The sequence below is a fragment of the Agelaius phoeniceus genome, chromosome 6 (genome assembly GCF_051311805.1).
Source record: "Agelaius phoeniceus isolate bAgePho1 chromosome 6, bAgePho1.hap1, whole genome shotgun sequence".
In the NCBI taxonomy this organism is placed as follows: domain Eukaryota; kingdom Metazoa; phylum Chordata; class Aves; order Passeriformes; family Icteridae; genus Agelaius; species Agelaius phoeniceus.
Window position 1 is genome coordinate 18,153,869 of NC_135270.1, and position 12,298 is coordinate 18,166,166.

At 42.8% G+C, this 12,298-nt stretch overlaps 1 protein-coding gene across 1 annotated transcript in view; it reads right to left on the reverse strand.

Moving 5' to 3' along the window:
• Positions 1-1,971: 1,971 nt before the first annotated feature.
• LOC129121162 (mucin-5B) overlaps positions 1,972-12,298 on the reverse strand; it is a 41,999-nt gene continuing 31,672 nt past the window's right edge. Inside the window, exons 36-48 of the mRNA XM_054634190.2 lie at positions 11,812-11,990; positions 11,263-11,332; positions 10,989-11,110; positions 10,582-10,613; positions 9,961-10,138; positions 9,282-9,386; positions 8,582-8,622; positions 7,899-8,021; positions 6,886-6,981; positions 5,453-5,581; positions 4,545-4,584; positions 3,750-3,873; positions 1,972-3,212 (exon numbers count right to left, since the gene is read on the reverse strand). Coding sequence (XP_054490165.2) covers positions 3,038-3,212; positions 3,750-3,873; positions 4,545-4,584; positions 5,453-5,581; positions 6,886-6,981; positions 7,899-8,021; positions 8,582-8,622; positions 9,282-9,386; positions 9,961-10,138; positions 10,582-10,613; positions 10,989-11,110; positions 11,263-11,332; positions 11,812-11,990 — 1,414 coding nt within the window. The 3' untranslated portion in view covers positions 1,972-3,037. The remainder of the gene's footprint in view (positions 3,213-3,749; positions 3,874-4,544; positions 4,585-5,452; positions 5,582-6,885; positions 6,982-7,898; positions 8,022-8,581; positions 8,623-9,281; positions 9,387-9,960; positions 10,139-10,581; positions 10,614-10,988; positions 11,111-11,262; positions 11,333-11,811; positions 11,991-12,298) is intronic.

Sequence of the window (12,298 nt, forward strand, 5' to 3'; positions counted from 1 at the left end):
GCTCAGCTGAGCTCTGAGGTTCTCCTGGGGTTACCCTATTGAAGTTTGTGCTGGTGTAAAGAATTCACGCAAAAGGAAGAAACAGTACTTGGAGTCATGCCACTGATTTTTCTTGAGTTGCACCAGGGAAATGTTTGACTTGCAGAGACCAGTCAGTAACTGGAAGAGATGGCCTTGGGCTACAGATGAAGGCTTGACCCTGGCACACATGAGAAGCAGCCACACAGCAACAGCAGCAGGATCATGGTCAAATCAAGCTCTTTCAGGCAAAGTCACCTGTGTTTAACTTTGCCTGTTCTGGTGGGGAGCTAGTGGCAACAGCCTAAAGAAGGACACACAGACTTCTGCTGCAGTCCAGCTTGCTCTGTATAAGCAGCAATGCTGCTGCTGCTGCATGCAGAGGCACAGGCTCTAACCAAGAAGGGCCAGCTTGTCAGCATCTTGATCAAACAGCCTCCAGACTGATTTTTGGTTTTGTGCAGAGGGAGATGTTTGACCCATTGACTTGAGTATTGTGTGTAGTTACAGTCACCACAATATAAGATATTGAACTATTAGAGAGGGTCCAAAGAAGGGCAACAAAGATGGTGAAGGGCCTTGAGGGGAAGTTGTTTGAGGAGGGGCTGAGGTCGCTTGGCCTGTTCAGCCCGGAAAAGAGAAGACTGAGTGGAGACCTCATTGCAGTTACAAGCTCCTCATGAGGGGAAGAGGAAGGGTAGGCACTGAATTCTTCTCTGACCAGTGACAGAACACAAGGGAACGGCATGAAGTTGTGTCAGGGCAGGTTTAGGTTGAATATTATCAAAAGGTTCTTCACTCAGAGGGTGGGTGAGCACTGGATCAGGATGCCCAGGGAAGTGGTCACAGCACAAGCCTGGCAGAGTTCAAGAAGCACTTGGACAATGCTCTCAGGCCCATGGTGTGATTCCAGGGGATGTCCTGTGCAGGGCCAGGAGTTGGATTCAATGATCCTTGTGGGTCCCTTCCAACTCAGCATATTCTATGATTCTGTAATATTTACTGACTGTTTTTATTTACTGACTGTCTTTTAGCTAAAGAAGCTGAAATTCGCATTAAAAGGTTTTACCTTGCTGCCAGCTAAGTAAAACTCTGCACCTCCAAACAGAGAATCAGAAAGTTCTCCTTAAAACCTGGCCTCTAAGTAGTACTACATAGGTCAGTAGATGCTGGATTGAGTAAGTAAATGGAGTGCCAGGTGTATCTGGGAATGAGGAAGGTGCATGTGAGATCTCACATGATCAAAAACATCCTGGAGATGGAAATATGTCTTTGGTTGGAGCATTTCACTTGCCTGAAAAGCAAAATGCATGCCAAAAATAAGCAAGAAAGCATGCCTTTAAATCAATGCCATTCTCAGCTTCTGTGTAAAATCTCATCATCACTGAAACAGACAAGAGAATAGAAATCTAAAGACAGCTGGTATGATTAGATTGTGGTTTATTCCCTTCTCCCACCTGAAGATAATGCAGAGATGTGAAAGGTTTCTGACCTTGTTCCTGCCAAGTCATCTGGCTGACAATTATTGATTTGCAGGGTTGGTTGGCTGGTTGATTTGCATGAGTGTGTATATGACTACTTACAGAGTCTACTTACTATCTGATGACAAAAGCACTCAAGAATGAGGAATGACCTCTTCCCTGAGGGGGAAAGGCGAGGAGGAAAGGAAGGGATGGCTTTTTTTTTAATTTTTTTTTGTGTGCTGTTCTTTGCATTGCAAAAGCATTTGTGCACTTGATTTGTATCAATAAAAACAGTTTTCTGGATTAATGTGAAATTTGTACATAAGCCTCAATCAAGCAATTGTGCCTTCCAAGGGAGCTGCATTGCACAGAGAGTTAGCAGAATTATTTGGAGGTTCCTATAACTTTTAATCAAGCGACATCAAGGATTCCCACAATTTTAAGATCGGTAACACCACAATGAAACCATACACATCAAAGAACCGTGACATCTGCTGGAAGGATTTATTATGAAAAATAAGCAAATTAAAGATTCCTTGGGGCTCAAGAGCTGCAACACTTTAAAAATGGAAAGTTAAAGTATAATGAATATCATATCTACTTGGTCAGTTCAAAAGCATTCTCTGCTAAACAATCTCAAAAAAGCCTCCTCAGCAGGCTGCAGGACACTAAGAAAGTCACAGGCTTCAGTTCTCCTTCGGGTCACAAAACACAAATTGCTCAAATAACAGAACCACCTGCCTTCCTTGTGCACTCTCAAGGTATTGTTGGATCATCTTGATCCCTATCCACATGAAATACTGTCACCAGTACCACTGGGCAGGCTAGCTGAGAACCAATTATTTGTAACACAAATCACGGTCATGCAACCAGTAGAGAGACTAAACTAACACACAGATCAGGGATTGATGCTGGCAAATAATAAAAACCCCCAGTGAGATAAGGACTCCCAATAAGGGTGCAAATATATTCATTTTGTAGTGTATATGTAAGATCCATGTTTTTACACTCCTGATATAGTGCTCACTGTGAGGAAGGAAAAAACCACCTTGACTTCCTCCAGTGACCCAGAGTCACAGCCAAAGTAGATTTGGGACCACTGGGAGAAGAACAGAAATGTGGCCCTGAGCCAAGTCCTGCCTCTGGGTGAACTGCAGCTGTGGAAGTGATTGTTGTTTCATTTCTAAGGGAAATTAAATACATGTGGTTATGGTTTAAAAATGTGCACTTTCTTCAGGCAGGACTTTTGAAAGGCATCAGTTGTCTCTAGAGTATCTTGTAATAACCTTGGTTTATATATCAGTGTAAGATTAAAGACATCAGCCACTCTGCCCCGTTAGCAGCATCACTGAAACAGGAGAACAAGTCCTCTTTGAAATGCAGTTTATTCTACAAACATTTAGAGTAAAATCTTAGCTAATTTCCATAACTGCATATAATACCAGAAAGAAAAAGCGCTACTATGGTCATTTGAAGGTTACTTACAGCTGTTTTCTAAACTACTCACTTGCTAGGGAAGGATTAAATGGGGGATGAAATGTTTCCTTTAGTTTTACTCATGTTATCCTCTTTGGGCATTTTGTTTCCACACATCCACATTCATCTATGTACACATATGTAAACTGGACTGTTTTATGGTTCGAGCAAACCAGTTCCACCTTCACTTTGCGACTTCTTTTTTCATGGCAGCAAGTGCATTTGTGTTCCATTTCACTGGCCTCCAAAGAATACCTATAGAAATGAGATTTTTCATATCAGTCTGCTGCCTGTGGTCTTCCCAAACTCATCTGCATTTGCTGCTCCAAATGCACATATTACTAAGGAGCAAAATTTCCTGTCTATTCTTCTGCTTATTCACAACAGCCTTTCCTCAGGATCCTATTGGCCACGCAGGGTCAGATCCTTTGACAGCAGTGGGGGAAATCCCAGTAACATCGGTGGATTTTGGATTAGGCCCATTCTAGCAAGACAGAAAGGAGCAATTCATGCAGAGAACAAAAGGCAGGAAAGCCTCCTAGAGCTGTTCAAAAACCATACAAGGACATGCTTAAGAGCAGGTTTAATAAATGTAGCTGATGTCTTTCCCAGGGGACCTATTTTCCTAAGATAAGGCACTCAATCACACTGAAGCCATTGCTAATGATTGCTCTTCTGCACACCCAGTTTCCCAACAAACAGCAGGAAGGGGACAAACAGCAGCAGCCCACTGGTGACAAGAACCCAGGAAGACAAGACACAGAGGAGGACAGAGAAAGGCTTCCTACTTACACGGAGTAGGTACTGCACATCCCTTCACAAAAGGGCACTGGGACAGGAGCAGCTGACTTGCAGTTGCCATGGACGATGTACTGCTCCTTCACATTGCGTTTGCATTTGTGGGGTAGGTCAATACCTGGGCAGAAGAACACTTCTGTTAAGCTTCTTCAGACTGGGAAACAAATGTTTTGAAAGGTATCTGCTAGTCAACCAAGGACAATTCATCCTAGTAAAATTTCTCACAGTTCAAATGCACAACCAAAACCACAAATGAGAGTGCAAAGAGGCATTAATTCAGCAAAATGATTCCCCACCAGTCAATGTACTTTCCCATTTGTGGACTAGCTTTAGCATGTAAAGATACTGTTGAATCAAGACCTAAAGGAGGCATGAAGGCCTTAGGTTTTTCTAACATGGCTATAAATTACATATGTGGCTCTATAACAAACTGTGATTTCTGAGTGGATGCTACAGAAAAAAACCCAAAACTTTATTTCTATGCAATTTGCAGATGCAAGAACACAGAGAGTATCTTCTACAAGTCTTCTTATCAGGAGTACAGTTCAAGCTAACAGTATTTCAGTTATTTAAAAACACAGAAAAGGAGATAAAAAATTTTAGTGTTCCCATTGGAAGAATAAGGCAGATTTTTAGTCTTGGCTGTGAGGTACAGAACAGTTCTGTTGCTGTAAAACTGTCTTTCAGTCTGTGGAATCTGCAGGCTCTCAATCCTTGCAGAAACAGGGCTACAAGCAGGGAAGGACCAAACAGTATTGGAGCAGAGAAGCAGTGATTTAATGCACTCACATGTCTTACAACAGCCATCTGAAGACACCTCAACTGTCCCCTGTATTGAAAGTAACCAGAACAGTCAGTTCAGATGCATGTAGTCCTAAGCAGACAGTAGCAATGATGAGAGCTCAGTTACAGTCCCTCATCTCTAATCCATGCACATTCCTCATCAGACCTACTTGTGTACCAATTATATATAAAGCTGCTTAAAAAACCCAAACCAGAACAAATCACCCAGCAAGGAAGGGAGAGAATTTTCTTAGAACTATATATCCTCTCACAAGCCAGGTAAGATGCCCTGCAATACATGCCTGATCTTATTTAGGTCCTATTGAAGCCAGCATAAAAACCCCAGCCAGAGACAGAGATTGACAGCTGTCCCTGGAATTGAACAGCCTGGCCTGGGCAGAGCCTACCCCAGAGCTAATTCAAGTACATGGCTGTCCTAGTCCCTGCTTTGATCTGCTGTGAAGTCCCAAAATGCTACTGAAAGTTACTGGGAACCACCAATAGCTGAAAGCCTGGGTATGAATATTACCCCTTGTTCATTCCTGTTCCATTTCCTCACTTAATGGAATACCACATATCAGAAGACACTTTGTTCATCAGTCCCACAAGGTTCCATGGTGAGTTACCACTTGTTCAATTGCATTTTATAACACTGATGTTTCTCAAGTGATGAAAAATCCTTCCTTGATATTGCTCCAATACCCTTCTTTTTCAAGTTCTAATGCTTATCCCACAACAATGTAAATGGTGTGGTCTTGTTTGCAAATATTTTTGGCTTATTTCCATGGGACACAGGGCTGGAAAAGCACATTTCCTTCAAACAAGGAAAGATCAAGAAATACTCAGCAAACATAACTCCCAGGCCAGAATCAGGGCTCATTACAGAAGTCTTTTTCTGGTTGTAAAATACTTACTGGCACACAGTTTGCTTCTTCAAATGGTAGGCAGACCTTTATTGTACTAGTCAAGGAAAACTGGCCTGCTGATTCAGTGCACGTGTACTGAGTACAGTTGTCATATGGATCTTTATAACTCTTTCCAACCTGATAAAAACAGAAAAAAATAATTAAAAAACAAAACCAAAACCAACCAAACAAAGACAAACAAAAACCCCAAGCCAATGGAGTATAGCTATAAAATTAGAAAACTGAAACAGTAATAAAGTCAATGAATGGCAGAGACTGGGTTGCTGATATCACTCTGAAAGGGCTGAGATGTCTGCAACTCACATCTACAAATTAGGTACCAAGCTCGCCCACTACCATTCTATGCAAAATCACTTCTGTGGCCTCCCAGGGGGAAAGAATGAAAGAATGGCAGAATGAGCATAAAGGTATTAACAGAAATGCCAGAAGGTAGGTGTGCTAATGTTTGTGAGCTGAAATATACACAAAAGGAAAATAACTCTTTCAAAGGATTTCAACAATTTCCTTTTTTAATATATGGAAGAAAATGAAAAGGAGTGAAAGAGAAAAAAATGTATTTGCAATAGAGCTAATGCATAACTGCAAAGCCTCCTCATGCAGAGATAAAAACTATATATTGGAACAGAAAAATATAGCTTGTAAGATAAATTATCAAGGAATAAAAGGATGAAATAGAAAATACGTAGAACACAGGAGCTATCAGAGAAGCAATTGCATGTAAGACAAGCCACCGGTTGAAACAGCATCATTAACCATACACAGGAGCAGCAGGCTGTAATAAAACCAAAAAAAGCTAGAATCATGAAATCATAGTATCATTAAGGGTAGAAAAGACCAAGCCATATCGAGGGTGGGATCATCAAGCCCACCCTTAAAAGGCTCAGCTTCTGCCTACACAACGCTACATTCACAAGACATGATGTATTAGCTGTGTGTGTTACCAAGTCACACAACACTACAGCAGCTGTGTCACTTGATTTCTGCCTCAGCAAATTCAGAACCAGTAGCAGCACAGCTATATCAGCTTGCTCACACTGTATCCCTGTATCTTCAGGGCAAGATAATGAAACTGCTTCAGATGGGAGCAGTGTGATGTGAAGCCAGCACAATGTATCTCTGCAGGAGCCGTATCACACCATGTCACCATCCCTTCTAAATTCTTTCTTGCTATTTCATGTCAAGAGAAGTGGAGGTAACGTGATTTCCATTCCTGACAGAGAATATAATTGTCAACATGGTAGTGCCTATGAGATGCACACAGCAGGGAACAGCTGTATGAACATCTACATTCACTTCAGAAACACAGACATTTTTACATCTCCTTGAGGTTCTCCCAGCCTTGAAATGCATGGCACTGATTGAAAAAATGCTGAGGTCTTTTTGATAGTTCAGCCTTGTGTGCAGAGCATGGGAGTGCTTACCTCAATGGTCACATTGCCAAAAGGAAAATTTGCCACACATGCCACTTGCTGGCACTGGCTGCAGCACTGACCCTTCTCTTCCACATAGCGAAAACCCTGTGGGAATAAAGTTTCCATTTATCCATGTTAATCTGTGTCTTGTTGCTGAAGCATCTTTGGATCAAAGCTACACTGAAGATGGCAGAGGAAACGAGCCAGCCTTCTGGTTTCAATTTTGTTGTGTTTTGAAATCTGTTGGAACTACATTAAGCCTGACAATCAAAGCTGGTAATTTTCCTGCCTTACTGAATAATGACTTCTGGGTACTTCAGTTGCCGTGAAGACCCTGTCATTGACTATTCTTCTCTTCAGACTAACACACAAAAGAGGTGAAATAAATTAATTTAGCATGTGATTACTTGCACAGTCTGCCACCACAGCTTGGTCGGATATCATTATCTACAAGAACTATTGATGTCAGACATGTGAAGATTTTCTCTGCTGTGTTTTAGGTATGCATTGGTTTTCTGGTGGCTGTGGGTGTGGCTGGCTTCAGGAAAAAGCGTAATGAAAACTTTTGCCCATTTTTAACATTGGTGGTGCATCTGTCCTTATCTGGGCATGAATGGAAAAGCCACCACCCTACTTATATTCAGTAACAGATTGAACAACTTGAGAGCTAATTCTCACAAGTACTAAGGAGTAATTGAGTATTCCCCATCCACAAGCGAAAGTGTCTGGAAATACTGTGCAGTTTCCTCATAATCTTCATTTATAAGCTGACAATGGAGAACATGAACAGAATGACACAGCATCTTTCAGCAGTCAGACTTTAACAGGTTTGTAATTACTTCCCCTCAGAGCACTTTTCCAAAGGTGGCCTCTTAAATTTGCTGGAGCAAAAATAACAGCACCCTAATAAGGACTTTACAAAACAATCAATAGAAGAGTCTATCCTGCTGTGTTGCACAGACAAAGCAGTTACACTGTCCCTGTTTCAACTCATCAGGCATTGTGGTCAAGGAGGTGCTGACCTGCTGACAGGTGGTTTGGCATTGCACTGGAAGGCACTGGATGCGGTTGGTCTGTGTCACGGGATCCTGCTCATCCGTGCACACACAGTTCTCACAAGAGCTCTTAGGCACCATTGTCCCTGGCTGGAAATACAGGGGAGAGAGAAAACCATGACAAGAATTCAGAGGGTTCTGGAATAAACATCCCCCTGGCCTATTGAAAAAACTAATGCTTATGAGGTTTACTTTTGGAAGAATTTTCTGAAATGAATACACATCCAGATCTCTAAAACTTCACCATTGGTATCACAAAATGAACACAAGGCTGACATTCCCAAGTGTATGAGTGATGTTAAATGAGTTCTCATAAATTCCAAGCATTTTTGGTCAGTTTGACCAAGCAGTAATCTTACAACGTTCAATGAGCTTTAAAATTTGTGTTCAATTACAATTCTGACACATTGACTCTAAAGCACAGGAAAGATCTCTTTCAGTAAGCAAGTTACTGGTTTCTAGCATTACCTATTGAATAACCTGTCCCAGAATCACAGATTGCTTGGTGTTGGGAGGGAGACTACTGGCAGGGAAGAATTACAAGCCATTCTAATCCTGCTTTTTGTATGAATGTTGAAAACAAGAACTTCAGGTAATTCTGACTCAAGCAACGTTAACTCCTAGGAAGAAGTGTCTGGAAGAAGGCCTACCTTAAATTCAACTCCTTCAGAAACACATACACCTTTTGGTACTGCAAGGAAAAAAAATGAAAAGGTTGTTGTGCTAGGAATGATGCAGTTTCTGTACTCATCTCTGAATTGTGAGTGATTTAGAGAAGTCAAAGAGTAGAGATGAACTTAACAGCCCACACAAGAGGGGGGAAAAAAGCAACTAGTACATGGTGATATTCGGTATTCAGAAGCCCACATGTAGCATCTGCTTAGATGTTATGCATCAAGTGGGGATAATTCTATACCCCAGTATTTTCCATAAGGTAAAATTTATTTGCCTTATGGTTTTTTATCTATACTTGAAATTACTTGACCTTTTCTTTATTGTTAGCCACTGTACTGGTAACAAAGCTAACAGGCTTATGTGTGTGAATCTGGAAATATAATTTGGCAGCAGAGCTTCTGGATGGGTTCACTTTAACCATCATTCAGTACATGGTCAATAGCTTACACTCCCTGAATACAGAGAACCTGAACCAGTTATTCTAACTCAAAAAAAAAAAAAAAAAAAAAAAAAAAAAAAGGACATAAAAAGAAAAAAAAATAGCCCAATTGTAAAGGCTGAGAGGGAAGGGAAGGAAGGGAAGGGAAAAGGCTTCTGCCTTTTATGTTACCTCATTTAGAAAAATCAAATACTTCAAAGAATAAATAAAACATCTTAAGGAAACAAGGTACTTACTACAGGAGAAGATAGGGCAACAACCATCCTCAGATATAGCAACCACTGGCTGGAAACCTAAGTCACATCCTGTTTTGTTGATAATGCAGGTTTTTATATCACATTCTGCAATACACAGCAGAGACAAAGTAAGCCAAAGCCTCCCATCCAGCAGTGTTACTTGTGGAGAGAGCTTGGAAAAAACCATCCTATTACCATTGCCAGGATTCTCTGTCCTGCATCTTGGTATAGATACTGGGAATGGCCAGGTTTAGGAGCAGGATACTCCTATCCTGTGCTGTGGTGGGCATTTGGGACTGGGAGGGTGCAAATGCAAAGCTGAGGGCAAACATATGTCAGGAACCTCTACAGGAAGCTTTAGGGAAGCCTCTTCTACTGAGTGAATCTCTGTGGAAGGATCACCTTCTCATCTCAAAAGGACAAGAGCTAAAGGATCCTGTGGAGCACCTGCTGGTCCCAATGATCCACAGGAGATTTTCCAGTGTAAATAGCTGTCAGGTCATGGCACTAATTTTAGAGAACAAGATGGACCAGAGGAGTTTTTTTCTGCTAGCAAGAGTTCCTGGCATGTGGATGGAAAAATGACCACTCCAGTGTGCTGTGGGGCATCACATCTCACTTTAGGATTACTGATGAAGGCAAATGTTGTCATATTATGGCAAGAGAAGGATCTACTCACCACAGACTGTCTCTGTGCAGCAGGGGTCTTCCAGACGTGGCTTTATTTTGCGTACAAAGCCTTCTTTTGTGCAGTTGATGGGTGGAGATTTAGCACAAGGGCGGGGGAAGCAAGAGATGTTCAAGGTCGTTTCATCACAAGTACAGTATTGGCAGTCATGTTCCCAAGCCTCTCTAGGCTATAAAAACAAGAGGGATAGCAGTTCAGAGAGAAAAACCTGGAAGGAATATATCAATGAATGCCTTCTGCAAGCCAGTGTAGGACTGGGTTGACCGAATTTATTGTGTAGGAAAACTGCAATTCAAATCCCAGAGGGAGAAGAAGGAAAGAGTAAGAAAAAATGCCATTATTTGCCACCTTCCTTTTCAGGTTTATGTGTTTCCAGGAGGAAAGCCTGATAGTTCTACCAGGAAACTGATTCCCAAAAACTGCTCTTTCTGCTTCTGTACCTCAAGTGATTAAACAAGTTCTGGAGTTAATAAAATCTGATTTTCTCCCCAGTGTCATTGCAGTTCACTGGTTTTTAAGCTTAAAATTAAAAGAAACAACTTATGCAGTCATTTTTGCAGATGGTCACAGAACACAGATAAACTATAAAGACAGTATTTTTCTTTCTCTTACCTGTTTCACTGACCCATCTTGTGCAGTACAACCTATAAAATTAATTAGATGTTACTTTAAAGGTAACTCCATCAGGGAAAACAACAGAAGCAGAAAAACAGGAACAGAAGGAAGGTATTGAAATCTGAGAAACAGCCACCCAGAGAAAGAGAAATTCAGAGTGCAAAGTCACAGGTTGTAAACACAAAAACATCTTAAACATGCTATTCTTTGTTCTTTTGAAAGTTGCATCTTTTGCATATAAGAGCAGGCAGAAGCTCTCAATCTGGAATGCTTCCAGCTTCACCAGAAAGGGTCAGTAACAAGATCTCTCCTATTTCCTCTCTACCCAAAACAACCCCCTTAATATGCACTTCTAGTCAGGCTCTGCCCCCCACTTCTATAGCACCATTTATACCATTTCTTACCACAAACTGACACACAAATGCCATCATGATCATTCAGCAGAATTTTTCCATCAGGACAGTAGCATCCTTCAACAAACACTGCTGTGCTATTTTGGGAAGGAAGGGTGTTCATAACGACTCCTCTGCACAAACAGAATATAAATGAGAATGAACGAGAGGCAGAAATTGCCCAGGGCAATCAAGACACCTAAATTCTAAGGGGATGTGAACTTCAAATTTCCCCGGCAATCTTCACATTATGGACTTGAAAAACGCCTTATAGGAAATGACGCACCTGCTGAAGCAAGTGTTTCTTTTTGCTTCCCCGCATGGCTTGTACACCTGATCCTGAGGACAGCTGGCCTCTGTGGAACATTGCAACACACAAGTTAAAAAGCCCAGACCCAGGGGTACCCTCCGATGCAGGGACACGAAGGGACAAAGCGCGCAGCCAGCTCCCGGGTCGGCACGGCCCGGCAAGGGGGCCCTGCAGGCCCAGCCGGAGGGGCCGATGGGGCCGGCAGGGTGCAAGCGCCAGGAGCAGCAGCGCTCGCCCCGATTCACGGGGGGGCCCGAGCAGGGCGAAGCACGCAGGGAGAAGCGGTGCGTTGCCATCTAGTGCCCAAGCTGCGGGAACACACACGACTCCTCGGCTGAGCTACGCAGGAGACGCCGTGGGCCTGGTTCCCCCTTGTTTTTGCACCAGGTCTGGGCTGGAACAACCGCTTTGGTTTGTTCTGCTTTTTCTCAGGTCCAGAGCAGCAGGGGAGGGCAGAGCAGAGCGGACTTGCTTCACCCCAGGGGGTGTTTTGCACCGTAACTCGCTGCCCGTTCCCAGGCTCACCGCACTGCCCGCTCGCCAGCCTCCTCCAGTCCACGCAGACGCCGTGGAGCCCGCAGAGCGCCGCGTAGGTCTGCATGCTCTGGCACTCCGTGCTGGGGTGCTCCTCCGAGCACCCGCTGGCCACACACGCCTCGTAGTAGGGCTGGGGGGGCACCACGCCGTGGCACTCCGTCAGGGTCCTTCACAAAGCAGAGAGAAAAACCTTGGGCTACTTCCAAGGAAGAATGCAACTCAGAGCCAAACCATCCCCCCTGCTCCCGGCAAAACCTCAAGGTACAGCTACAAATTGTTCTCATAGGCAACACACCCCCACAGCTTAATAAAGAATGAGCTTTACCTGCCATTCTTCACAATGCTTTGAAAGGAAACAATATTATGTTGGACTTCTACCTGCAAAGCCTCATGCACAGCTCATAGCTGTAAGTCTATATACTGACGGTTTTATGCCAGCATGTTTGAAAATCCTGCTTTAAACCACAAAATTATT